General features: G+C 35.9%; 2 protein-coding genes across 3 annotated transcripts; one reads left to right on the forward strand and one right to left on the reverse strand.

The window, feature by feature from the left end:
- Nucleotides 1-429: 429 nt before the first annotated feature.
- Nucleotides 430-25683, forward strand: LOC149535834 (nuclear pore complex protein NUP58-like). 2 transcript variants are annotated; one of them, XM_089803405.1, is made up of 7 exons: nucleotides 430-933; nucleotides 8270-8384; nucleotides 11522-11989; nucleotides 15563-16085; nucleotides 18100-18192; nucleotides 18464-18504; nucleotides 24984-25683. In XM_089803405.1, the coding sequence occupies exons 1-7, from the start codon at nucleotides 722-724 to the stop codon at nucleotides 25020-25022; spliced, it is 1491 nt and encodes a 496-aa protein (XP_089659531.1). In that variant the 5' UTR covers nucleotides 430-721; the 3' UTR covers nucleotides 25023-25683. The 2 variants fall into 2 exon arrangements, with proteins under 2 accessions (XP_089659531.1, XP_089659532.1); XM_089803406.1 differs by lacking the exon at nucleotides 18100-18192.
- On the reverse strand, nucleotides 20435-26709 carry LOC149535835 (uncharacterized). The gene is made up of 2 exons (XM_089803407.1): nucleotides 26561-26709; nucleotides 20435-20784 (listed from the first exon to the last, which is right to left on the reverse strand). Exons 1-2 carry the CDS (start codon nucleotides 26664-26666, stop codon nucleotides 20564-20566), a joined length of 327 nt encoding a protein of 108 aa, XP_089659533.1. The 5' UTR covers nucleotides 26667-26709; the 3' UTR covers nucleotides 20435-20563.
- Between the last annotated feature and the right edge of the window lie 526 nt (nucleotides 26710-27235).

Genomic DNA, 27235 nt, shown 5'->3' on the forward strand with positions numbered 1-27235 from the left:
TTGAATTCCACTCATCAATAAAATACTGTGAAGTGTTATGGTGGACAATGAAAGACAACTATTTGTCGTAATACTCATCTTGAATTCTACTAATAAATAATTTTGCTTGTCATTTACAAAAAAAAAATACAAATACTAAATTTACACTTTTTCTTTCATTTACATTTCATATTTAGTGACTAAAACTTGCAAAAGTAAAGTAATTATTACAATTAAAAAAGAAAAGTAAATTTCATTAATTTATAATTCAAATGATTATAAAAATTGACCTCTAATGCATTTGAAAGACAAGAAGAAAATTCTATTGATATTATTACTTATAATATGTTAAAATTAATAAATAATAGAGACCAACTTATTGAATTTTCTCATTCAAAAATATATCTATGCTAAAATGATATATAAGAAAGTAGACTATAAGCCAAACTCAAATACAAATTCAATATCGAACTAGACGTCCTTGTTTATACCATGTGATACTCTTTAAAACACTATTTTTAATTTGTACAAGCAAAACAGGGGAAGTTAATAGAGTTGACGTGGAAAGACTGAGCTACGCCCTCAATCCTGAACTCATGTCCATCTGCTCTTATTCACGATCCAGGGAAGGAAAAATTGGACAGAGTTGAATGAATGATCAAATGACGACATAACATCCTCAAGGAAAAAGGTGGGGAATATCCAGATAAAGAAATAGTAAGAGGAAGAGGGCAAGAAAAGAATGGCGTTCGGGGCCTTGAAAGCCCCCGGCCCGACTTCCTCTGCATTTGGTGGCTTCGGTTCGAGTCCTGCGCCTTCTTTTCAGCAGCAACAGCCGAGCGTGCAAAGCCAGCAACATATTCATTTCTTCACCAATGAAAAAACACCTGTTACATATCAAACCAAGTGGGCCGACATTCATCCCGATTCGCAGAAACTTCTATTGCAAATCGAGTACCTTTTCATTTTCCCGCCTTTCTCTTTAATGTTTCATACTTTCAATTTCAGTGCTTTTGAATGTTTGTTGCGTATGCTGCTCTTGTTTTATGAACCTTTTAATTGATTGTGCCGCAGCAGATCACGAATTTTCCTGATTAAAAACCCAAATGTACTAGGGGGTTTTTGATTTTGGGAAGCTAAGTGATGGATGTAGTTTTTCAATGCTTCATCACAAAATGGAAGCGTCTATGTTATTCGTTACTCTTGAGATTTAAATGCAGGGGGATCTACGCCGAATGGCGGCAACTTATCAATAAATTTTGATAAGCTCGCGTTAATTCCTTTCATTTATGTTAATTTTATCCATAGTTACACCTCGTTCAGTCGTGACTAATATTTGAAACAACGAGGAGCTCAATGTAAATCAGTATAAATCAATTTTAACCTCAAATTCAATGCAAAATTAAAACCGCTATCGGATCTCACATTATCATTAAAACAACTATAGTAGTGGTAAGACATTCACACATGAACGCAACATGAAATAAAACAACTTTAAAACGTCACTTAGAATTCTCAACAGTGGAAAGATAGCCAGTAATATTCAGGAAACACAATTCAAACAACTTTAAAACGTCACTTATAATTCTCAACAGTAGAAAGATAGACAGTAATATTCAGGAAACAAAATTGAAGAACTCAAATTCAATTCTTCAGGTTCAACATTGTGCGTCTATTTTGCTCAGTTCGTAGTCTCTGAGAACCTTGATAAACAATATATAAATAACTATTTGATTGAGCACTTTCACATAAACGTGGCTACATACCAGCGACTGATAAATATAGAGATCTGATTTACAAATAGCTTGAATAATCATGCAATTTTAAAGATACGCAAGTTCATACTGGTGTTTACTGCCTGGCATTTGATACTGTTGGACTCGGTAAGCTGAAACCCGCATTGTCATTGTCAGTGATTAGCTCTAGAGTTGCAGACTCAACATTGACACCTTGAAAGGGCTGCTGGACCTCCGCCCAGCTCCTGCACTAATGGTCTACTTCTGATCGAACATGCAACTTATTGCTCTTGTATCTGCTATCTCTCAATGGCCACAGATTCTCGCTGGTGATGATGTATTCACACAGCAAGGTTGATGATCCTGTAAATGGACAGATTTCCCCAGTCTGTTGTTCAGACCTGTGAAGATTCAGCATAAATTCAATAGAGGGTATGGCGATAGGACTGAGTACAATGGTAGGGAGTTTTCCTACCCATGAATAGTCTCAGGATGGTGTCTGAGATCCTCCATGGGTTCATTTAATGCAAACAATGATAGACTTCTTCTGTATCTCTCTTCACCCAACATTCACTTATTTATAATGCTGTTTCCAAAACGCCACAGTGCTAACACCAGGTCAGCCCAATGGCGCCAACTCAAATATATAATAATATTTCCCTATATAATACAAGTTGGCCTAGAAAGCAAATTATTAATAATATTGTACATTTATTTATACTTTTCATTTATTATTTATTTACTATTTGCTAGCCGATCCAGCCACATGAATCAGGGATATTGCACAGGAACAGCACATTTACATGAAAACATTGAATGAAAAAACTACAATGAGAAAATCTGCTTGGATCTACTACCCAAATCCAGCCTCACAAAGATAATAAAGATCTTACAATGTTTTGCAGGCACCAATCTACAAGGGACACCAATGCCCTAATCCAAAGAGCTGAGCTCCAACCCAGATTTGAGGCATCAACCTCAATTCAATTAAGATATGGAAAATAAGAAAGATATCATTCCAAACTCAATTTTCATCATCTATCTGATCTGTTCTGCTTCAGAATTTCACTCTGTGTATGATATATGCATTGTAATTCGTACACATCACAACATGTACTTGTTGCTATTGACTACAACTTGTGCAACTTTTGCCACTTCCACTTCCACAGCAACCTGAACCACCACATATTGGAACAAAACAGATTGGTATTATACATGCATTTCAATGTTAATTACATCTTTATGTCGGCTTAGAGCATATTTACAATATCCACAAGTACATTTGTCAAACCAGATGTGTAGTCAGCTCCATCCTAAAGCCAATCCATTACACCAAGAGTAATATAAACCTATGCATCATTCAACATTAGCTGAACTGGTTACAAACTACCTTCACACACTTCCTCCAGTTGGTGCACACTATTTCCTTCTGGCCCACCCAACAGAAACATCTGCAAAGTCAACAAGCCAACATAGTGTCTGACAAATCTAACTTTCTTCCACTTAATCTTCTGAAACTTGTATATAACATGCTTCATGTGTAACTTTACTTAGCTTCCAAACAGCAAGTCATAAATACCAACTCTGGTAGAATGTGGTTCTAAAAACCATGACAATGCAGCCTAGTGCACATGCTATCACGGAGCAACATACCTCAAAAACCTACTGCAAACGCTTCCAAAATGTAACAGACAAACTAGATCAATTGAGACAAACTAGATCAATTGATACTGGAACATAATGACAACATTAAGATTTGGCAAGAGAGGTAACTGATAGTACTAGACTTTGACACGCATTGTTATCAAATACTCTGACAATCGCAATCACCTTGATATCAATGATAATGCCTTTTGACATCATTGGCAACACTGTTCAACTTTTGTCACCTTGTAAATGCATTTCATAGGCCACTTGATCCATTCTATATTCGTTTTCTATTTCAATGCCACATATAGGGAGCAAGTCTAGAGTATTATGATTAATCATTAAGGGAGGATATTACAATAATAGATAGTTTCTATTATTGTAATAGGCCAAATAGACTAAAATTTTATAATACTTTATAAATATAAAAATGTTAATATTAATAACAATTTGTTAACTATTAATAATATTAATAATATTTATAAATATCAAATCTATTAAAAAAAGTGGATTTGTTATTACTAGCCATAGATATCTGGTTTTGATTGTTTGAAAGGTGACATTCCCTGTGTACAAGATTTGGTTTGTTGCATTCATAATGGAATGTTCCAAAGTGGTGGCCAATAGCCTCTATAGTGTAGTGCCTCTCGTGTCTGCAGTCTGTACCTTGTTTATTTTGGTTCGAGAGATACTTGTACTCTTGTTTTGGTTCGGCATTTGAGATGACCTAAGGGTTGAATGTTATACTTTGATTTCAGTATCATAGATGCTATACTACTATGCTGTTCAGTTTATCATATTTGCATGTTGATGCCATTTTGAGATGACAGTATGTTTTAATGATGATATCTAGTTATCTGGTATTTGGACATGTCTTTGATTATGTTATATATGTGGATTTATGGTTATGGTTATTTATTTCATTCTTGCTTCATTAGGTTTTATGCGAACATGAGTGATGTAAATGGATTGTTTCAGTATAATTGAATAAATGGTTAAATTAGGTGATTTAATGCATTTATTGCTTCGACTATGTTATTATATGCAATTGCACTTGATCATGTGTTTTAGTGTGTAGGATTTATATCCCTGGCAGTGGCACCTGGAGTTAGTGATTTAGCTGTTCATTATTACCAATGTCGTTCCTGTATGGTCAAGATATCTCATTTAATTGTTTAATTAAACCTTCCGTTGATTTGATTAAATCCGGAATCATTTGCATTATGTGACTAGACCCGTGAGTGTGTTTTTGCATTTAGAGATTCACATTGTCGCGAAAGTTAAGGAAATTTCTGTGATTTTGGCCTTTAAATTTTATTGAATTTAATTTCTGGTAGCTTTGCCATAGATGAATTCCTATTACTAGGAATAACTTGTTTTTGTTTGGGTTGATTCGGGGTTTAACTAGGTTGGCTAGTTATTTACCCTAATCAATTATTCACTCGAAAAGTGAATAAGTATTGAAAGAGGAAATTAATTCCTCACTTCTCACTTTTGGAAATTGAGAATTTGAGAGCTTTTTCCAAAATCCTCTTCTAGAGGATTACGTTTTTGTTCGTTGTGAGAGTTGCGAGCATGAGATCTTCGCAAGGTCAGTCTTGTTGGATCCAGCTCGGGGAGACCTTGCTGTGCCGTGATTTCCGACAGCTTCTGTGGGTTATTTATTTTATTGTGCTATTTTCTGTTTCAACCCCTTTTGCTATCAGGTAGAGCTCTTCCGTTTTCATGTTTTAGCTCAGTTTCTGGGTATGTTTTTGGTAGTTGTTTGTTAGGAGGCTCAGAACTAGTGTTCCCCTTCGTTTCTGTTTGTTGGTTCTGCCCGGTTGGTCGGGTATGAACATTTTCCCTATTTTCAGGATGAGGGTTTGGGATTTTGCGTCGTTATGTTGGCTGTTTTCACATACAGTGTCCAAACCTTGATTTTATTGGATTTTCGTGGCTTTTGTGCCCAAATACCTTGGGGTTTATTTTTGATGTTTTCGAGTTTAGGGGTTTTTACCTCAATTTGTGTGCCACCTAGTTTTCTCGAATTTTCTTGGCATGTTATTGATCGTGGACTTGGATCATCTGTAGGATGTCAGTTAGATCATTGTTGCACTTTATGTTGCATTGGGATGCATGCTGCATCCGTCCTCCCGAGCTTGTTTTCGGTTGAGTGTTATTTCAGCCCTTGTGTTTGATCTTTGTGATGGTGTTGCGCCACACACGAGTACGTGTGTGTGCATTTGTCGAGTGACTTGCGAGGCCCAATCTCCCGATTGTATTTTGATGGAGTTATGCTCATTTGGGGTTAGGTTGGGAATATGCATTGCTTATGGGCGCTCATCATGTGATGAGTATGGGTATGCAGGGTAAGGTCGGTGGGCGGGCTTCTCCTGCAACTGTGGTGTCTTAGAACAGGTTGGCGTTAAGGGGTTTCTAATAAGTGATAACTTAATTAATTGATAGAAAATTAGATAAGAAATGTAAAGTCAGCCTCTCAAGGGCAGTGCCGAGGGGAATGATCAATGATTTTTAGTCCTTGTGGTTTAGCTAGGGACACAACATGTCAGCTTCCTAAGGGAGTACCGAGGGAAAAGGTTTGTTAGCATGGTCACCAACTCTCCACTAGAGTCCCTACATAGTTACCCATAGAGTGTTTGACCAAGACCTGTTGTACTTCCATTGTTGCATGATCTTGGTTTTAGTCTTCATTATTGTCTGGCGTGAGTGATAGCCATGGATGTTTGCTTTATGCGTGTTTGTGGTTGGATCATTATCTCCATCAACACGGCAGGAGTGGACTTGTGGGTTCCACGTGGTTGGGAGGCGTAGCTACATTCACCATTGCTGGGGACCAATGTACAAAGACAGTTTATTGTTCCAGTGCGATTGTTGCTTGATGTTTTCACTTGTTACTTCGGGTTCCAGAGTATGCTTTCTTGTGATTTATGCTTTCATTAGAATGCTTGGATATCATGTTTAGATAATGTTAGTTTATTTGACGCATTCCCTTATTATGATGTTTAGGATATGATTAGATGATGAGTTTGATTAGTTGGAATATCTAATGCTTTACTTTTTAGCATGTTAGATTTCGTTATTTTTATGATATAGTACATTTTAGTAGTGATGTCCTCATAAGACAACTCCAACGATTTGGTTAGTAGTTTTGGGATGTTACGCGTGAGGGATGGCTAGGACCTTCGAGGTCTCATGATGCTATTATGTTGGGAGGAACCATGCATGAGTTTTGTTATTCTTGTACATTGCGATGTTGCTTCTGTACACTACGATGTTTCTTTCAGTACATTCTTTTACTGCTATTTTTCAAATGGTTAGATGTAGTTTTTGTCTTGCAGTTATAGTGTTCGAGTGTCTATGCATCAATTTGTGGATCCGGTACTCCCCGATGTGGAGGAAATTCATTTCCTAGCTTTTTACCTTAATGTTTTCTAGCTTGCTGATTTGTTTCCTCTTTCGAAATTGTACTTTCTTGGGCGAGAGTGCAAATGTTCACGTGGTGTGCTGAGTTTCTTTGTGTGGCTAATAGTGTTTCCTTGCACGAAACTCCACACCAGTTTTGGGTGTTTTGGCTGCTGGCCAAGCATTTCCTCGCGCCGTATGGTGCAATTGCTTGTGTGAAAGGCAGATCCTAGCGTGGTGTGTTGTACTTCCTCGCGTGAAACTGTCATTTGTGTTTCCTCGCATGGAAAACATGGGGTATCTCCACTGGTTTTCCGAGAATGCAATTTGGTGCTTTAAGTACCCCTTGGGTTGGCTTAATTTTCCATGCTTCGACAGATTTGAGATTCTTCGCTTTGTTGTTGTCTTTGGTCTTCGTTTCTTTGTTTGAGTGTGTCAGTTTGGTAGTGGCATTTGGAGATTCGTTGGTTGCCGGGATTGTGGTTAAGTCTTCCATTGCGATCTTTGTGATCCTCGTATGTTGACTGTCGTGTACATTCATACTTGTTAAATTTTTTTTTTTTTATCTTGGCTTGTATTAAATCCTTGTTCCAAGGATCTCCGAGCGGGGCATTACATAGTCTATATCATGATTTTGACTTAAGCACTTTATGCAAATTAGACTGATTCTATTACTGCTGAAGCTCAATGTGGAAACCAAAAACTTTGAACCTGTGCTGATTTAGTCAAAAAATTATTATTTTACAAGGTTTTAAACAAGCTTTTTGTTGGGATAAGGTCTAAAGCCAAATTTAAGTGCATTGTTTTCTGTTGGCAACTGGTTGTTGTTTCTGTATGACTAGTTTTGACTAGTTTTTTTACCTATTGAAGATAAAATTGATTAAAAATGGTAAAAATAACATTTTCTTAATGATTTTTGGATGAAAAAATGCAGTTTTTTCAAGGGTAAAAATCATGAAATCTGACTATTCACAATTTTATGATTAAAAGTGACTTCTGCGACCATGGTCAAACATTCGTAGATTGGCATTGCAAACACATGATATTACATCCATGCCACTACTTAATAGAAAAGGGTCGTAAAGTAGTAGCCAAAACTTTAACATATGAAAACATAGCAAATAAAAGGATGAACTTAGTAGATGCTATCTTAAACTCTTCATTTTATTTATATTCCCTAAAGTGTGTTATCATAGTATTTACATGAGTAATATATGCATAAATATATATTAGACCTCACTCCACTCAATCTTTCCCCTTGCATAAACAATTTGCTTTTACTTATGGCTGAAACTGATGCATTTATGCTTGGACTGAATCTATGTTATTGAAGATTGCAATAATTAGCCTTTTATCGCATATCTTGTTAATTACAGCTTGCTTTGGTGTATATGCACGATAGTACAATTGCTTCAAGGGAAGAATAAATTGATGTTCCAAGCAGATTTGACATTCTTAGGTTCTTAAGTTGCTTTTGACTTGAACAATATTGCTGAATGCAGGGAAAGAATTTTGGAGTATAGGCATGAGAGTCAGATGCTTGATCAATGTGGCCGGTTGTATGACGTTTCAGCATTGAATGAGGATTTTGAGCATGATGCTGCTCATATATTGCAGGTTTTGCACACTAATCTGAGAGGCTTTACATTGATTCACCAAAATTTTCTAGGCATCATTAATTTGTATGTGAGAAGTGCACTATTTGTGAAGTATAGATCAATACATTGACAATTGACAAAATTCATCTACCTAGAAGTTAGACACATAGGGCTAGTGTGCGTGGGTGAGAAGAGGGGGTTTGTTGCATTGCGGGCTTGCTTTTTGGGCCAATTTCCTTCATGTTTTGCTTGCTGAGTGTTCTGCTTAGTGGGCTGGTGAATCTGTCTGTCGTGCTTATCCTTTTTCTCTCTTGTTCTAGATTTTTGATCCTATTATTTCGTCCTTTTGTTACAATTTTTTATTATTCATAAATGAGTAATTACAAATGGAGGTGTAGTCTCTAAACGAAACTATCGGTAACTAAGACCGAAAATTGAAATGAAGTAATAAATTAAAGAGTAATGAAGATGACTATTAAAGAAACATTACAATATTCTAATACCCCCCTTAATGATCATCATCTAACTATTCTGCAGAAGATTATACATGTCTTGTGGTCATTATTTTTTCAGAACATTGTGCTGCTGCTAAGATACTTCGAGGATCTGCAAAATGTTAATGACCAAGACTAGCCAAAATTTGTTTAGAAAAAAATAGAGAAGGCTGTCCCTTTCTTTAGAATGCTCAAGAGCCTGCTACTGACTCTGTCACTAAGTTGAGTCTGTTACTAACCCTCCTAGAATCTACAAAACTTTTGACTAGAAATCATCACAAAAATTCCAACCTAATGTTGGATAATGGTGCTATTTCTCCTTGTAGTTAGAGAAGCAACGAGAATACTTGCTTTGATTTTGAGGAAGAAATCGGCAAACCCTATAAACTTCTGTAGATGAGCATGATAACCTAGAACAAACTGCTGAAGGCCACCTTTTTTTAAGGAAAACATCACCAAACCCAAAATCACAAATCATCTTTTTGGGAAAAGAGTAAAAACCCTAAAGCATGAAGACCAGACAAATCCCATTCAAAGAAGCAACTTAAGGTATTACAGAATCCAAAAACGATTTTTTAGGACAAAATCAAAAAACCTAGAATAATTTTTTAGTAGACACAAAATTATAAAACCCCCAGATTTTTTTGAGGGAAAAAATTATGGGAACCCAACAATTTTTTGTAAGGAGAAAAAATTATTAAAAACTGGAGCACTAATTATTTTTGGACAAAAATTAGAAACCCCATCAATAATTTAAGAGACAAAACTATAACCCAACCAAATAATTTTTATAAGGGAAACAAAAATTATAAAACCCCTTGTAGAAATTCTTACACAGCAAAATTCCATACTTCCAATAGTAAAACTGCTTATGCAAGCAACACATAACTCACAAAATGCATATGTAAGCAATATGCAACTCACTAAATGCACATGCAAGCAACATGCATGTACATGCAAGCAACATGCATGTACATGCAACTCACCAAGTTTGTAGACTTATGCTCAAACTAGGAAATTGTAGGACCAAAACCCTCAACAAGACTCACGATTTTCAGCAAAAAATCTGCTAATCCACCAATGACTTTGCATAGTTGTTTTTTCTTAAAAAATGATTGAAAATTTTCTGGAATAAATTCCAACAAAAGGGGCTGCAAATTTTTCTTTTTAAAAATTTCACAAAATCTTAAAGAAGCCCATTGATCCTCTCTGCAACTATGTTACAATATTTCATTGTTCATAACAAGTAATTACAAATGGAGATGCAGTGTCCTTGTATAGATTTACAAAGATGAACTTTCTCAATGAAACAATGGATAACTAAGACAGAAAATGGAAATTAACTAATAAACTAAAGACTAACTAAGCTGACCATTAAAGAAACATTACAATATTCTAATACCTCTAGCACAAGGTGACGATATGGCAACTGATATTTCTAGAGGACTAGGATAGAGTGAGCTGTTGAGCAAGAGCACAAGAATAGTCATAGAGGCTCACTGGAGGGTAAGGATCTTGTTTTTTAATTGAAGGTCCATTGTAACTTTGGTTTTTGCAACACGATTCATGCTTTTTATTGTGTAATCTTAATGATCTTCGCTTCATCTACTTTTCTGGATTAGCCTATTTCTGTTATTTTTTGTCAATTTTTCTTTCATTATGTGGAGTTTGGGGACTCAATGCATTCTGGTTGAGCTTACTTTGGTTTTTGCAACACAATTCATGCTTTGTATCCTGCAATCTTAATGATCTTCGCATTATCTGCTTTTCCGGATTAGATTATTTCTGTTATCTGTCGTCAATTTTTCTTTCATTATGTGGGGTTTGGGGCCTCAATGCACTTTGGATGAGCTTACATTGATAGATACTACACGTTGGTTAATGATAGGCCAGTCCATTGAGTGTCGGAGATGGCAATGTAGTCAAAAATATTTATAAAGTAAAATAAAATATGTACACTACAAATTAATAAAAATATTAAAAATAATGAACTTTATTTGGAATCATTTTTCGTAGCTGGAAACAGTTGGCTAGTTTTTCTAGCCTACCAGAGATGTTTTCAGCATGTTGGAAATATTGAAAGCAGAGAACACTGTTTCCGGTAGCATTTCCTGGCCATTTTGTCATTATGCTACTGATTTATTTCCTCATTACCTGCCTTGTCAAATTGAAACTGACATATTTCTTTTTGACTGAGATATGTGTTCTGTGTAGTTCTATGCCATTTGATTATTTGAAAGAAAATTTCAGTATCAAAGCTGAGTAAGCTGCAGAAAATGTTTCTAGTTGTTTTGCTTTCTAAACCCATATTAATAACCTTGTTAAAAAGTTTGAAATGTGCTGGTTCTTGATGAGTTTTAAAATGATAATTTGCCAGTAAGTTGGAGAGACATTTCGTGAATTGTTGTTTTAGATTAGCATTTTCATTTTTTATATATCCTGTGGAACAATCGCACAATATATTTTGGTTGAATGTTTATTTAATGTTATATTACTGCACCTACTGGCAATCCTGATTTATACATGATCTGCGAGAGTAATTAGGCTAGAATGAATATTGGTTATGGCCATAGGTTAGCTCATGCCTTGTTCAGATTGTCAATAGTTTTTGTTTATGTTATATCACCTTTCTTGTGTACTGAAATGCATTCTGTTTTAATAGGAACTTCGAGGAAATAGCACTGTTGTAGAAAGAGAGAAGGTGCTACTCCAGGAGCTAATGAATGTTGTGAATGGTATGGTGAGGAATGCTGAGGTTGCAGTTCGATCTTTTATGATTATACGGCCCAGGTTCATTCGTCCAGAGGCTTCACATAGTACTCAGCCTGCAATAACCGCAGCATTATCGACCAATTTTCCAAATTCTACAGCCTCGCACATGTCTACTACTACATCTATGATGGATTTTTATAGTGGATTACCAAAAAAACCCTCTCCATTTTTACAACAGACAGTTGCCAGGTTTGAGAGGCAACTTGCAGAGTGCAAACAGTGGATTGAAGAGTTAGAGCGCTTGCTTCTTCCCACAAATGATGAAACTGGGAGCTCAAGTTCTGATCTGACACTCTTGCAGTCTTTGCCATCAGTAATATCTAACATACATGATTTCTTCATATATGTTGCTGCTGAGGTAATTACATGACTAGGATCTTGATGTTTTTTTTCTTATATTGTAACCCACTGCTAGTAGCTATCAATAGTAATGTAACTCATGTTTGTTAGTGCCAAGATATTCACAAAAGTTGCACCTATATGGAAAGTTTATCTTTGTAAACCTCTATCCTCGATATGTCTACTAACTGAACTGCCCCAAAGTGAAGTAATTTCATTGTTGAATTATACTCTTAGATAAAAATAGTCTCAAGGCCTTGACATTTAGAGCAGACAAGCTTCCACCTAGGTTTGAGACAATTCTTTATCAAATTCAATGAGCTATCGGCCTCTGTTATAGTTAAAGAGCTTTCCTGTATTATCTTGCTTTTAAAATAAAATTTGTGCTGGAGGGATATGGATGAGAAAAAGTACAAGTAGATGAGCATTCAGAACACAAATTTCAATTTTTTTGTGTCTTAATACTATATATTTATTGTCAATTATGGGATATATTTGTGCGATCAATTTGTTGAGTATGAATGAAAAGAAATATACTCAGATATTGAAGATTTGTTAGTGTGACTAAAGGAATTAATTGTGGCTTTAATACCTGTAATTCTTGATACTAAGATAAAATAGCCAGATGCTTGGTATGAGGCAGTCAGTTTGGAATCTTTTGATACTTAAGAGAAACATGCCTTTATAGTATAAGAGGGTCCACTTTCAATGTTGCGGGCAAATAATATCTTTTCTTTACCATAGAAGATGATTGGTTGACAACTGCATTAAGAGGTAAATGTAAGAGGGCCTATCATTACCATGGATATTTTACATGCCTCATAATTTTTATTGGTATGATGGGTATGTCACAATACATATGGTAATGAGGATACTCTAGTCCTCTTCTGCAAGCTGACAGAATTATCTAGAGTTCTCTGCTGTCCTGAGGAGAGCTAGATATCCCAACAGAATTCCCAGACTTCTTGATGTTCTAGAAATGGCTGTGGGGATGATGATGGAGGTTCAGTGGGGAGATGTGTCCCTGTACAACATACTGTTTTCCTCTGCATGCCTTTAAGTTGAAATGCATTATTTGTGGTGATTATAGAAAATCCCTGGATGAGGTGTACCGTACATGGGGGACAACTAAACATTCTGTTACTTGAAGTTTCTAGCATTTGTCATATTTATTGGCGGATAGGCTTTTACTAAGTGGGCACTGCTATTGGGATTGTCTCACGCATCCGGCCTGGAAGTGGAATCGGAATTGGAACATTGGTTTCAGCTGCTTGCCTCAGCTACTGAAAACTGCTCATTTAACATTGAGAAAGGGAAAAATCGCTAGATTTAGAGGTTTTGTGAGTCATCTTCGCACCACTTGTGAAGCTTTGGAAATGAAATATCTATAGTAATATGGGGATGTGTCCCCCCACCCACCCCCCCCTTGCTCCATGCACGGGGTGCTTGGGAACTCCGTTCCCCTGTCCCCAGTGGTGCCACCAGATCTGACCACCTCCGCCGAGGATGGGAGGACGTCCCGGCTTTAACTATTTGTTGATTTGACTATTTATGTTCAATGTTTGATGATCCAATTCAATACAATGTTCAAGTATTTACTCTTTTACATCTTTATATCTTATATTGCCATAAATCTTTTCATAACTAGCATTTTAAGTACCATATGTATAATATATACAACACCTTCGGTCCCCCTGCCGCTGTCCCCAAATTTAGGCCCCTTTGTCCCTCTGTCCCAGAAACTTGTCCACCTATTCCCCCTGCTCTGCCCCCACACCATCCCCTAGGGTGGTGTAACTATAGAAATGTCCCTATTTGTAAGAAGGCCACACCTGATTTTGAAAGGATTGTGGATCTGGAGCTGTTGGATTACTTTGGAGCAGGACACCCTAATCTCCTTGTTTGTTCATCTCCTCATTTGTGTCAGTATCATAGTTTTCCAATGTTCTGCATACAAATGTGAAATTTTACCCTCATATGTATCTCTTTTGGGCTCTAAAGATTCCTCATCTAAGTCTGTTATTGTACTGGTTGAATCTCCAAACAATAATTACCACCAAGAATGCTAATATTCAACCATTAATGCCTAGAGTTCTGCTGCAATGCCAGAAATTTAAGAAGTTAGATGTGAAATGCCCGAGGTTGATGAAACAGACACCTCTGTAAAGTTTTGATAGTTTTTAAAAGAGTAGTCAGAAGAGATGTTGACTGGTAAAATCAAAGCTGCCAAATCCCTTTAGAAAACAAACTGCAAAACACAGCAATAGTAAAACTGGGAGCTTGTTTTGCATCCAATTATTAGGAGACCTGTAGTCAAAATATGTGAATTTATATGAGCGAATTGTTTGAATAATATAGTCTACCTTTTCCTGATAATCTTTGTGCCTTCCATTCATGCACAAATACAGACAGCTCCATAAAGAAAATAGGGTATAGAAAACTGCTAGAGAAATGCAAAAAGTAAGAATGTCCTTGAAGCTAAAGCCCAGCTGAGTCTTACCTTGGGTCTTCTTCTGAAGGGATAAATGGCATTCCTTGTTATCAAGCCAAACTATCTAGTTCCTTAGACAAATGGCAATAAGCAAAATGAAGTGAAACAAAATGACAATTCCATGACAGAAGGGCATGGTCCATTAGATCTCCCAAAAGCAGGACTCTGGATGAACACATTCACAAGCTCCTTACATCTCCCAAATGCAGGAATCTGGATTGATTAAGGATACTCTCATGGCACTATGCAGAACGTAGGACACCTATATTGGCTGACTGCTACAATGGGGAAAAGGTTGATCAGGTCATGGTGGATTCATGACACCACTGTACTGCAAAAATTTTTACTTTTGTAAACACATACAAAGGGTAATTCAGGCTGCATAAATGTGGCATACAATAGAGGATTGGTGACATAATAAATAAAGCATTGAAGGCACGTATAGAGGATTCTGTCCTAACAATTTACCATAATTATATTGGAAAGTGTTGATATGAAACTACATGTGTACTGCTACCCATCAATTACAAGAGATAACCTTTAAAATTATAGAAACAGATTATGATTAAGAACAAATTAATGTCTACTTTTACAAATTCAGTATGATAAGAGAGAATAATCTAATACCCTTCGTGAGTTCACCTCTATTGTCCTCAAGTTTTTCATTCAATTGCATGTTGGCAATGAGTTTGTCAATGGCAAAACAATCATGCTTTTGCCCATGCTAATGCAAGAAACATCTTTGTTTTCAATTGATGGTAAGTTGATTTTCCATATATATAAACATGATCACGCTTGATGTGATTGTGTATTTGTTAATTGTATTATGTATGTAATATAGAGTTGGACAATGGATAACAAATAATTTATGTATGTAAAATAGTTCAATGAATGTGTCTATCCACTTTCGTTGCACTTAAAATACAAATAGTCGAATTATACATCATTCTCGGCATTTCCATTGCACCTCATCTGTTGAAGTGCTAGTCATACAAATTGTTTCTCATTTTCTATTGTACTCATGGGGTATGGGTTTTGGGAAGTACTTGTGATCACAAATGTACTTATTTTCTGATGCCAAATTTTTTATGCAATTTGCAGGTTGAGACTATCCACCAGCAAATAGAATCAATGCGTGCTGCTTATCTTGCTGATCAACGTCGCAGGGGAGATGTGAGTGATCCTTTCCTTGAGGCTGATAGACGGGAACTAGCAATGCAAGAAGCAGCAGCGAAGAGAGTTCATCCAGCATTGCATGTTTCATCTTTTTCACGGTCTTCTACCCAGGTTACTCGATTATTCACAAGTTCAGTTGCACCTGCAACTGAACTTGCTGGCCCATCTCCTTCCACACAATCAAGTCAGGGGGCCCTTTCATCTTCTGGAGGGGGGTTTTCTATGTTTAACACTCCGGCATCCTCCTCCTCAAGCCCATCCTTTCTTTTATCTGCGCCAACACCCTCTTCAACTGGTGCTTTTGGTTCTGCCATCTTACAGACACAAACAATGTTTGGGTCTTCACAAACATCCTCATTAATCGGGGCAAATACTTCTTCCTCTTTTCCATCAGCCACAGCAACTGCAAACACTTCATCAGTGTTTTCTACACCAGCTTTTGGCACAGGTATGCATTCTTTGGAGAAAATTCCAGGCAGGTTAGCTGCAAGTAAAGAAAATAAACAGGCCACCTTCTAAAAAAAAATGTTTTAAGATGTTCAATTCTGAACTATCAATTTGTTGACAAACAAATGTTCATAGAATATCAAAGATAAAACTATTATAAATTATAATAATCTGAAGCATGGGTTTTTAAGGAATTAATCCTAAAACAGCTACAATATCTTGAGTCTTGACTTGATTGAACGTTATACGTTTTTCATGAGTTTGCAATATCTTTCAGATAAAATCACGACTCTCTGACTGTTGTTTCTTTGTTAGACACCTAAATATTTTTGTTGAATTGTGAGGTTGTTCACTGGCATAGGCTAGTTCAATGTTTACAAGTGATATGAAGTAAATAAGCAATGTTTTAACAAAAATGCTCTTCCCAGATTGCATAGAATTATGTGATGATTTTCCACATTTCAGCTTTAAGTTTTTAAGAGTCAATCTGTATCAATCACATTTCATGTGTAGTGGTTCACAAAATCCTTTCTTTCATGAGCATGAATGATAAGTCCACTTGCACTCATTGCGCTAATGTTCCACTCAGCATTTCAGTTCTGTGAAATTCCCTAGATGCAACAAGTGCTAAATGGATTGACCATCCAATTACGTAAGCTACTACTCATGAAATATGGTAAAATATATATAATAGATTAACTCAAAACAATGCATCTGAATCTTGAAAAATCAGTTAATCATCAGATCATAAGATGAATGTTAAAAAATCATTTTGCTGCCTCATCCTGGGCTATCCCTTGGAATTCATTTGGCGGCTTCTTATTCTTCTATGCCTTTACTGAATATTTATAAATGCAACAGCTTTCTAAAGTGCGTTAGGTTTGTATAAGAAGCCTTTTTATGCAACACAGTTATGAAGTATGCCTGTTATTTCAAATTTCAGAAAGACCTCAAGTTTTAAAGAGTCAGAATCAAACTTGGTAGTATCATAGAAACTTACCTGCCACACTTTACAACAAGAAGGAATACTAATAGGTTAGGAGGGATGCTTTATTGGCAAAGATAAATACTGGCATAAGTGAGCACCAGAATGAAATAGTAAACAAGGAAAAGTGCAGCTATGTTTTGGCATGTGCTGAGAGTATGGGAAAAGATGGAACCACTTAATAATGCCAAAACACAAATTCATCAAAACAAAGAAATATGGATCTACTATTATATGGAAAATGGCCCCACGAGGAAGATACAGATTAAACTTTGACTGGGCTGCACATCTATCTCCCAAATACTCAGGATGTGGATTCATTATTAGAGTCCATTTGGGTTATGCAACAATCAAAATCCCTGATGGGACAAACAACGAAGCGGAGTTCAATGCACTATATGCAGAACTTAATTGTTGTCTGGACAATCACATTACCACTATATATATATATATATTGAGGGGGATTCAAAAATTATCTTCAATGCAGCTTTGAGTAATCAGGCTCCAAGCTGGTATTCCTAGTGCGGATTTGTCTAATCAGGAATCTCCTGGCAAATTTTAGACATTACTTGATTATGCATTTTAATCATAAGGCCAACGTGGTGGCAGATTTCTTGTTAAAGTCAACTCTCAATGCAGAGGTTAGTATGCTAGGCTTGCTGAAAGCCCATCAGCTTGGGACGGATTGATAGATTATATTCAGAATGATATCCTCTGGGGGCAGTAGTCATGGCAATCTAACGAGGCATTGATTGATCAATCAGATTGATGAGATGGAATATTGGTACTGTCTGGTGCACATTATGTAAAAAATCATGTATTCTCTGTTTTTTTATTAATATAATGGGTGGTATCCCCTACAATAGCAATTACCCCTTAACCCCCCCGCCCCAAAAAAAGTAATACTAATAAGGTTATCAGAAGAAAGATCATGTCTTTTTAAAAGAATATGTGTCAGACAATTACTTTCTCAATTTAGTAAATTTTAGCTCAGAAATCTCTCACAATGGTGATGTTAACATGTGTTCAGTGTCCACTTCTGGAAATTTGTTTGGTACGTCTTCGGGGAACACAACAAATTTGTTTGGAGCATTGCCGTCAACTTCTACAAGCCTTTTTGGTGGTAAAAAAATATTTGGGATGGTTTTTTAATTACAGTTGGCACTTTTGATAATCTTGCCTTGTAATCATGCCATGTCTGAAAGTGACAGTTTAACTTTTAAATATTACGTTGGTATAGGTTTTTTGCTTGGATGTGGGAATGTTAATATATTTTCAGAGGATCCATTAATAAATTTGTTCTTTTTTCGAATCTCTAAATGCTCAAAATGGGAGGTTTTTATCTGTCACACATTAATACCTGTGCATAATTAAAACTGTCTGTTTGAATGCAGGTGCTGGAAATGCTTCAAGTTCAAGTTTTGGAACAAATACTGTAAGTTACTTTTCTTATAAAGCTCTATTAAGTACATCATGCATTGTGAAATTTCAATTGGAAAATCTTTTTATTATTGGGTGCAAACATCCAATTTTCCTATGGAAAATTACCCTCCCCCATCTTTGGTGGGGTATTTGGAGAGAAAGAAATAATAGAATCTTTCGAAATAAAGAAATGCCAGATTGGGTGCTTGGACAAAACATTGTCAGGGCAATAAAGGAAAATTTTAAGGCTCAGAGGAACTGTAATAAAGACTTTCAAATTGATAACCCGATGCTTTCCACAACTTCAAATATGAAGAAGAAGACCTTAGACTAAAGACTAGATGGAAGGCTCCACCTATGGGATGGCTTAAAGGGAACTTTGATGGTGCTGCTAAGGGAAATCCATGTAAAGCGGGTTGTGGTGGAGTTTTGAGAGATCATATAGGAAATATAATAGATGCTATTGCTATACCTATTGGTATATCTAATAGCCATAAAGCTGAGGCCACTGCAGCTCTATATACTATGAGGATTGCTGTGGAAACTGGTTTCCGGAATCTCTGGTTGGAAGGAGATTCCTTAAACATTGTTAATATGCTAAATGGTAAAAGTTTGGTCATGTGGTCAATCAAAGATTGGTAAAGGAAATTAAATCATTAATGAAAAATTTGAGAAAATATTTATTTCCCATTCTTTCCGTGAAGGTAATGCAATGGCTGATTGGATCGCTAACAAAGCTGTCCAACGAGAGTGTAAGATGACATGGCATGATGATTTAAGCAGGGATATGGATTTGAAATCTCTCATTAATTATTATAGAGTTTGTTGGTTTCCAAAATTGCAGGTTGGAATCCTACGAGCCTTACTTGCTCGATGTTGGGATATCCAACTGGTTAAGGCCAACTTGACGGTATTGATCGATGCGATCTAAATCCCCTGGGCTTTCGGCTCTGCAAGATCGAGGCGGGTGTACCTGATCCTGGACGAAACACTTAAATCCAAGACACTTAAAACAGATCGATTAAAACACGAATACAATAAAAGTTTTCCAAATGGCAAGAAATATAGGAAAACTTTAAACTTGCGATTTATGAATTGAGAACAAAAGTAAATGATTGAAATAATGTTTTAAATAAAGAATAAGTACAGATTAACGCAACAGATGAATATATTAATTCCTCAAAGGCAAGAAGTGAGACATTTGCTAGCATATGGATTATGAATTAAGAGCAAAAGACCAGTGCCTAATTAAACGGGCAATCAGAGTCAACATTATAAGTTGAGACGTACAACTTTATAAAGATTATTATATTTAACTATAAACAATTTAATAATTCAGATGCGATGGATCAGTTATATGATTGTAATTTTAAATTAGTCTAAAATGCACTTTAACTCCTGCGGAGACAAATTAGACATAAATACGGAAACAATAAAATATTTCACAATATCTATGTTTATCAAATTTAAAATGCGATAATGATCCAATCCACTTATCCGAATACTAAAATATTTATAGAAAATAAATAAAAGACATTTATAAAGGACACAATTTAATAATAAGTTAAACTCCAATGCAAATAAAAATAAATGTGCTTACAGATTATGCCGGAAATAAAAATTACAAGTAGAGACACTCCTTACGGATGATCCATCCACTGCAAATTTATCCGGACCGAATGAAATTTATTAAAAAATCCACCATCCACAGGCTTAGTTCAACAGGTCATTCTTTTGCTGATGAGAAAATATAATAATCATAAGATGTAGGCTAGACAAATTTTTTAAAATATGAATGTGTATCTTTTGATTTTCTCACTATACATATTTATAGAGAAGCTAAGGGTGTCGGTTGTCTTATGAAACATCGCACCCCCTCATAAATAAAAACTAACCAAATTAATTTTATTTGGGTAAACTAACCAATATATAATTCTATTTGAACCCAAATATAATCGGCACTTTGATGACTAATGTTTATATAATTTTTATCACACCAAATGTAACCGGCAATTTAGATTATTCCTCCTTTATATCATCTGGGCGCTGCTTATTTCATTTTCTCTTAACTATTATCTGCACAATCTTTCATCCATCAAATGGCTTCCTTCTTCCAATTGCAATCTCCAGTTACAACTGTGAGGAAATCGTGCAGACATCAGGATCAGATTAGAGTATGCTACAAGGTTGCTGCCGTCTGATGGTCGGGCTGGTGTGCTTGCGAGTTGGGAATGTGCAGGTTCATCTAGAGTTCCACGCGATCTACAATATCCTTCCCATCTACGCTCAAAACCTGCAACAAAACACACGTAAATCAAATTCACAGTAATAAAACTTCATACGCCATTCTCAGATGGATGAACAATAATCTTCAAAGAAACTCTTCATTTCTTAGAAAACGTGAGGAAAACTCTCAATCCTTTGGAAAGATTTCAAGCACTTCAATCCCGGATCAAGATTATAATAAACTTCTCAGCATTGGCCACCAAACGCAGGGAAAAATCCTTTGTGATCTGCAGCTACTCCACAGCACAAAACCTTCACATGAATGGAAATGATAGATTGCTGTTGCTGTATCTCTTCTTCTGCGGGTTCCAGATGTGGGCCTTTTGCTGATGAGCACCAATCTTAATGTCAACTTACATTGCCTCACTGGATTGCTCAAATTTTTGATTGAGACGTGCATGATTTACCAATTTAGTGAGCACATATCTGAGCTGCATGTGATGCAAAGGATCCTCACTTCTAAATTCGAAACTCTTAGAGTAATTCATTTAATCACAGTTCCGTTTAGTTGCTCTGCCATACGTCTACCATCAGGGCTATGTATATATTCTGTATAGCTTTAACATTTCTGCACCTCATAAAACCTGTCATGAGCTCTATTTATCTGATGACTGCCAAACATATATCAGTGTTTTGAGTATACTTTATAATCTTCAATCTGAACACACACTTTCATGCTCCACAAATTATCTGATCCGTATTGTTGTCAGTCTTCATATATTTCTCAAAACATGAAGGTTTATTTTACACAATTTCTGATAATATACTTGGTCCTAACACGGCTCTGTATCACCACGTGGAGGTATGCTGAACCAGTACGATTTTACTTGGAGGTATTGACCAGTCTTCAACTCTAATCACTGTGAGAACATTATCATTCATGCGTTCCATACCTGCACAGGTTCATTCCTGGACTCTTTTGGGACTACTTTAGACAATACAGAATATACTAAGCATTTTTGCTTAATCATCTTGATGCTGGTAGAATCGAAGGTGATTACTCAATATCAGATATGATAGGATGGTGCCGTATGATACTTTGGCATACTCGTAGCTAAAATGTAATATTTTCTATTGTGACCAATCTGGAAATCAGAATCCTCTAAATCCTCATGAATACGAATTTGAAGAATATATATGCTGCTCAAATGTTTGCCACCGGTGATATCACTGAATGTTATATTTCAATCTTTATCAATCAATCCCTATCATAAAAGGATGCGGCAGAGATATTTGGTGTTCTTTATATGCTTTGCCCATTACCCCTGTTGCTGATACACATATACTCCATAAGGTTGACATCAAATAAAGGACTTCTTGAATAAAATAGACTCAACAATTGCGGTCAACAGGTCAGCATGTCTACATGTTGTCATAGGCAGCCCGCCCTTTCATGTAACAGATCGCAAATTGAATGACATATATGTACTGGTCCATAATGAAAATGTGTACAATTGGAAGCACAAAATCAGGCTCCATCAAAGTTCACATGACGGAGGGAAAGATTTGCCAAGATTAGAAATATAATGAAATTTGGAGGTACAAATACAGAAGTCAGAGTGATGTTCCCAAGAAAGTACATTAATGTGACTTCAATCTTGGCTTCGCACGTATTTGTATTTATGAGTGCCTTAGCTGTTATGATGAATATCTTGGTTCTAGTTTTTTTTTATTTCTTCTTCTTCACCCGACTCTGGATTTCTTGAGCATAACAAAGTGTTCTGAAATGGGCGGAGAACCACGTAAACAGGAGCCTAATAACTGTAAGGCTTGGAAAGCCAAAAATTCTGTTTGGCAGATTCTGTAGAAGGGGAAGGTCACGAATTATTTGGAGCGACTTCATGGATGTAAACCTCATGTCACTATGGCTTTCTTCAAAAATTGGGTGGAGAATAGGGTTTCTTTGCATGGAGTGACGGTGCATTTGACAAAAGACTTTATTGCCGAGGTGACAGGATTGCCAAAGGATGGCATAAAATTTAGTAAGGAAACGAGTATTTCAAACGCAACGTTTAAGAGGTTCCTGAAAATAGATGAGGAGGAAAAGAACCTGGAGAAGAATGGTGATTTTTACAAACTCGGCCAAATCAAGGTTATCTAGTAAGATGTGCTTTCATGCATTCGCGAGTACTTTATCTTATATGGTAGAGCTAAACGTGTTCATAAATTTCATTATGTGTTTTTGAACCACTTTAGACACAAAGATAGAATCTCATTTCCTTTTTATTTGAGATTTTCTTTACTTCATAGTCTCCAAGCTCATAGGAAAAAAGAATCCTGTCCGATTCTTCATGAAGAATTAATTTTATTGATTGAGAATTATTGTAAGAACAAGGCTCTTGTGTCTTCCCCTCCTTCTGAGAAAAAGAAGGGCTTTGTGATTGAAACCTACTCTAGGAAGAGTAAAGGTGAGAAAGGGATTAGTGGGAAAAGATGGAATCTGAAGCAGGAAACCCCTCAGAAAAATGTGGAAGAGATTACTGAGTCTGATAACTTAGATAATAATGAAGGAAAAAATGTGGATGAGGAGGAGAACACGGATGTGGGAGATTTCAGCTCTAAGTTGGAAGGTTACCTTGGTGGCAAGGGTGAATTTGGTAAGGAGGAGATGGATGAAAGCAATGATAAAAATATTGGGTCGGGTAATTTTGTTGGAGAGGATACCAATCAGAGTGAACAATCCCTGGGAGTGAGGGATGAAGAAGAAATAATGAAGAAGGGAAAGGAGGAACTCTTTAATAAGGATGCTGAAAATGTGAAGGAAGACATATGGAAAGAGAAGAATGAGTCTATGGGTACGGAAGTTATGGGGGAGGATAAGGATGATTATTTTGGTAGAGATACTAGGCTTTCATTTCTGCATACTGCAAAGCTCAAGGCGGACTCTTCCCTTCAAACTGACTCCTGGATGTATAACGAATTAATGAACTTGAAAAGAAAAGTCACAACAATGGAGCAGAACCAAGAAATTGATTGCGCAAAGACCACCCAGATGGAAATTCAGATTGGTAATATACCGGACAAACTAAAGGAATATGAAAACAAGCTCCAGTTACTGATCAAAGAAAGCAGTAATAAGATGGAGCAGGTAACTTCCAGCATTTGTGCTGCTGCTGCCAGCTCAGGGAAGAGAACTAATGAAGAAATCATATCTCCAGGTGGTCTAAGTAAACGAACCAGACAGAGCTCCAGGAAAAAAGCTACTGAGGGCACTGTGGGATCTGCAGTTAATACCATCCAAAGTACCGCGGAGGCTGGAAAAGAGGTGGTCCAAATGATCAAAGAATTGCAATAGCAGTTTTTCTATGTTTCCGGTTTCTGGTCTCTGTCTTTGTAGTTGTCTTGGTTTTTGGTCGATTGTTTAGGGTTTTTTATCTGGTTTTGTTGTTTTAATGCTAGGTTCCAAGTCCTTGTAAAACCTGGTCTCTTTTTTTGGTTTTATCTTGTGGTTCCAGGTCCCGTAAAACCAAACTTTGAATCTTTTAAAACTGCATTCAAAACCTGTTTTTACCCTAATCTAAAACATCAAATATCGAGAAAAAATAGAAAAAGAACCAGATCAGAAGTCCGTAGAAGTAGGTTTCTTTTGCTATCACCAGCTTTTTAGAACAGACAAACCAATTGATTAATCCATTTTCTTTCAATCTCAGCCAACCAAAAGAAGAACAGCAATGAATTGTGGCTGTAGATGCTAGGGCTATTACATTGGGAGAAAATTTTACCATTTTAGAGATCTGTTATATTCCAGGGAAATTTCTTGCAAATACCTCACCTGGAAAAAAGAACTGAATATCTGGCATGTTACATTGTTTAACCTTATAGTACCTCAGGAAAATTTGATATGGTTGGTGCTCCTAGCTGATGATTTTCGGCAAATTTTAAACCTTACAAAAACCAGAAATTGTGTTGAATATTTAATTAGGTGTTAAGTGGAGATTAAACTAGCATATTTATTCTTTTCCATGAGCAATGTTATTAGAGAAATGTTCAAAACTCATGCAACAAAACCTACCACAGTTCCATACGATTTTGAATTTGTCAAATTTCTTTAAACATCTGGTTAAATCTTTATAATAATTGTAGAAAACATTCTCTTCATGTATTAAATTTCATTTCTACCAGTATGCCCATTTTGTGTGGTCTGATGCTTTCAGGTGAGTATTTGGTTTCTGTAAAAAGAAGTAACTGCTGGGTTTGTCTTTGCAGAAATCTACAAAGTCCAAGCCTCGAACATCCCGGCGCTAAGTTGTAGAGAACTTTTATATTCGATTGATTGCTTTGAGGTTGCTGAGTGCAAATGTTAATCGGCATCGTATGTGATAGAAAAAATCAGATTGAGATATGATTGGTTTCTTAGTCTATACTGTAAAATTATTGAAGTGGTATGTTAGAGGAACTAGGCTAATGATACCCTTCATTGCTCGCTGTTCTCTTTGTTAGTGCATAGATTGTGAATTTGAAACAAAGGGGTAGTAAAGCTCCAATGAAGGCACCCCCAGCATTGCCCATAGCTTCAGCAATTTTTGTTAACTTAATTCTGACAAAAGAAAACATTTCCACATATTACAAGAAACAACATAATTAGCCTATTTTGGACAGTTGGTGGAGTTTTCTAACAGACAGGTTACAGAAGCAAGCTTAATTGGGATCTTCCGCAAAATTCATTATATGAGCTTACCATAAGTTTCTTTGTCAATAATTGGAGCAATGTGAGATTGTTGCTGGTTCTTGGCAAATGGTGACAGTTATTGGCAAAAGAGAAGTATGCGAGAGAGCTCTTTATGCTAAAGACTTCTTATTGATGAGGTCAAAGCAGTTTGTTCAGAGTTATGTAGATTAGTTGGTCTGAAATATCTGTACCATCATGTTTTCTGGTAAATATTATTCAGAATTCCACTTTAGTTCATCTATTTGTTAGCCAGTGGTACTATAGATCAGATTGTTTGATGAGGCTATGTTCTTTTTATATACGTATCAAAATTGACTTCCACGTTTAAATTGTTATGTTGGGTCAGGTGAAAATTGTTAAAACGGGGAGAATTGGAACTAGGAAGCCTATTCTGGTGGTTAAATTTGATAACAGAAAAAATGATGATGATGAGTACAAATCATAAACCATTGCTTGCTATAGCAACAAATCTAAAACTAAAATTAAGAATTATAAAACCGCCAAAGTTTTAATCTCGTTAAAGTAGATCTATTAGCCTGGGAAAAGAAATGTGAGAAATATTTTTAAGATTTAAAATAGAAGCCTGCAATTGAAGTTACATTAACAAATTAAAAATTAATAAGAAAGGGTTCCTTGATTTATGGGTTTATTGCCCAATAATATTTTTGTAAATTTTCATTTGAGCCCATCCTAAGTTCAAATTTGACGTTTAAGTTAAGAATGTTGGTTTGGTCATGTCATGTTACAAAGCAATACACCATTGGGGGTTAAACTAATTATATATTAAAAGTTTGTAGCTTTTCACAATCTACGAGATTATTGTAAGATGTTTCTGGGTTAGATTAATTATTTTTACATCAACATTTCAGATCACACCTAATTCATCATCAAGATGAGTGATAGAGAGCCAGAGAAAAGTACATATTTCTCAGTTGACCTCTGAATCTTTTGATATGTAATAATCTAAATGAATTTTATGAAAAAGTGTTTCCAAATTAAAACTCGGTGTAGTAATTTAAATGAAATATTATGAAAAAGTGTTTCTAAATTAAAACTTGGTGTGTTATTCTAGAAGAGGTCACCTTTATAAAAAAAGACTGAAATATCAGCTTACTAGTTTTCCGTGCAAATAACCATTGCAAGCTTATTTCGGGTGTGCCTTTACTCCGTGGGTAGGATAAGCTGATACTGATATGGTAGGACATCAGTATATGTTGCATGCCTTAACCACATGCTTAAAAAGCCAAACCTTGTAGCTCTAATCGTGACATAAGTTGTGTGATATGAAATTTTCTTCATAAATGAATCTCACTAAATTCCTCGCAAATTTTTTTTTCATTTTGTATAAACAAGATCTACATCAAATGAAGAAGACAAATGAAATGTTTTTCTATTTCAAGGGGTCATTTTTTTTTATTATCTTCTAACGCAATTTTATACATTGCATATTGTAAATTGTTAATCAAATTATTGTTATTCATGTAGTACTTATGTATCTTTATAGTAAGAAAAATCTTCACATACAAATCAAACATCATATCTCAACTCAAAAAGCATTGTCCAGTCATTTTAAGTCATTTTAGTGTGGCACCAACATTCTAGGGCACACTACAAGATTGCATTTTAATTTTGTGTAGAGTTGATCATTCTACATTATTGTTGGGTTTAACACAAATATATTACTATCCTTGTCATGCATAGATGAGTGCATAAATCTAGTTTTTAAAGTGAAGACAAAATGAGGACATAGAGGCAAGTTGAAAATAAACATCAATAATCAATAACTTAA

This window comes from Cupressus sempervirens, chromosome 10 (genome assembly GCF_028749045.1).
Source record: "Cupressus sempervirens isolate cs-2001-9-10 chromosome 10, ASM2874904v1, whole genome shotgun sequence".
In the NCBI taxonomy this organism is placed as follows: domain Eukaryota; kingdom Viridiplantae; phylum Streptophyta; class Pinopsida; order Cupressales; family Cupressaceae; genus Cupressus; species Cupressus sempervirens.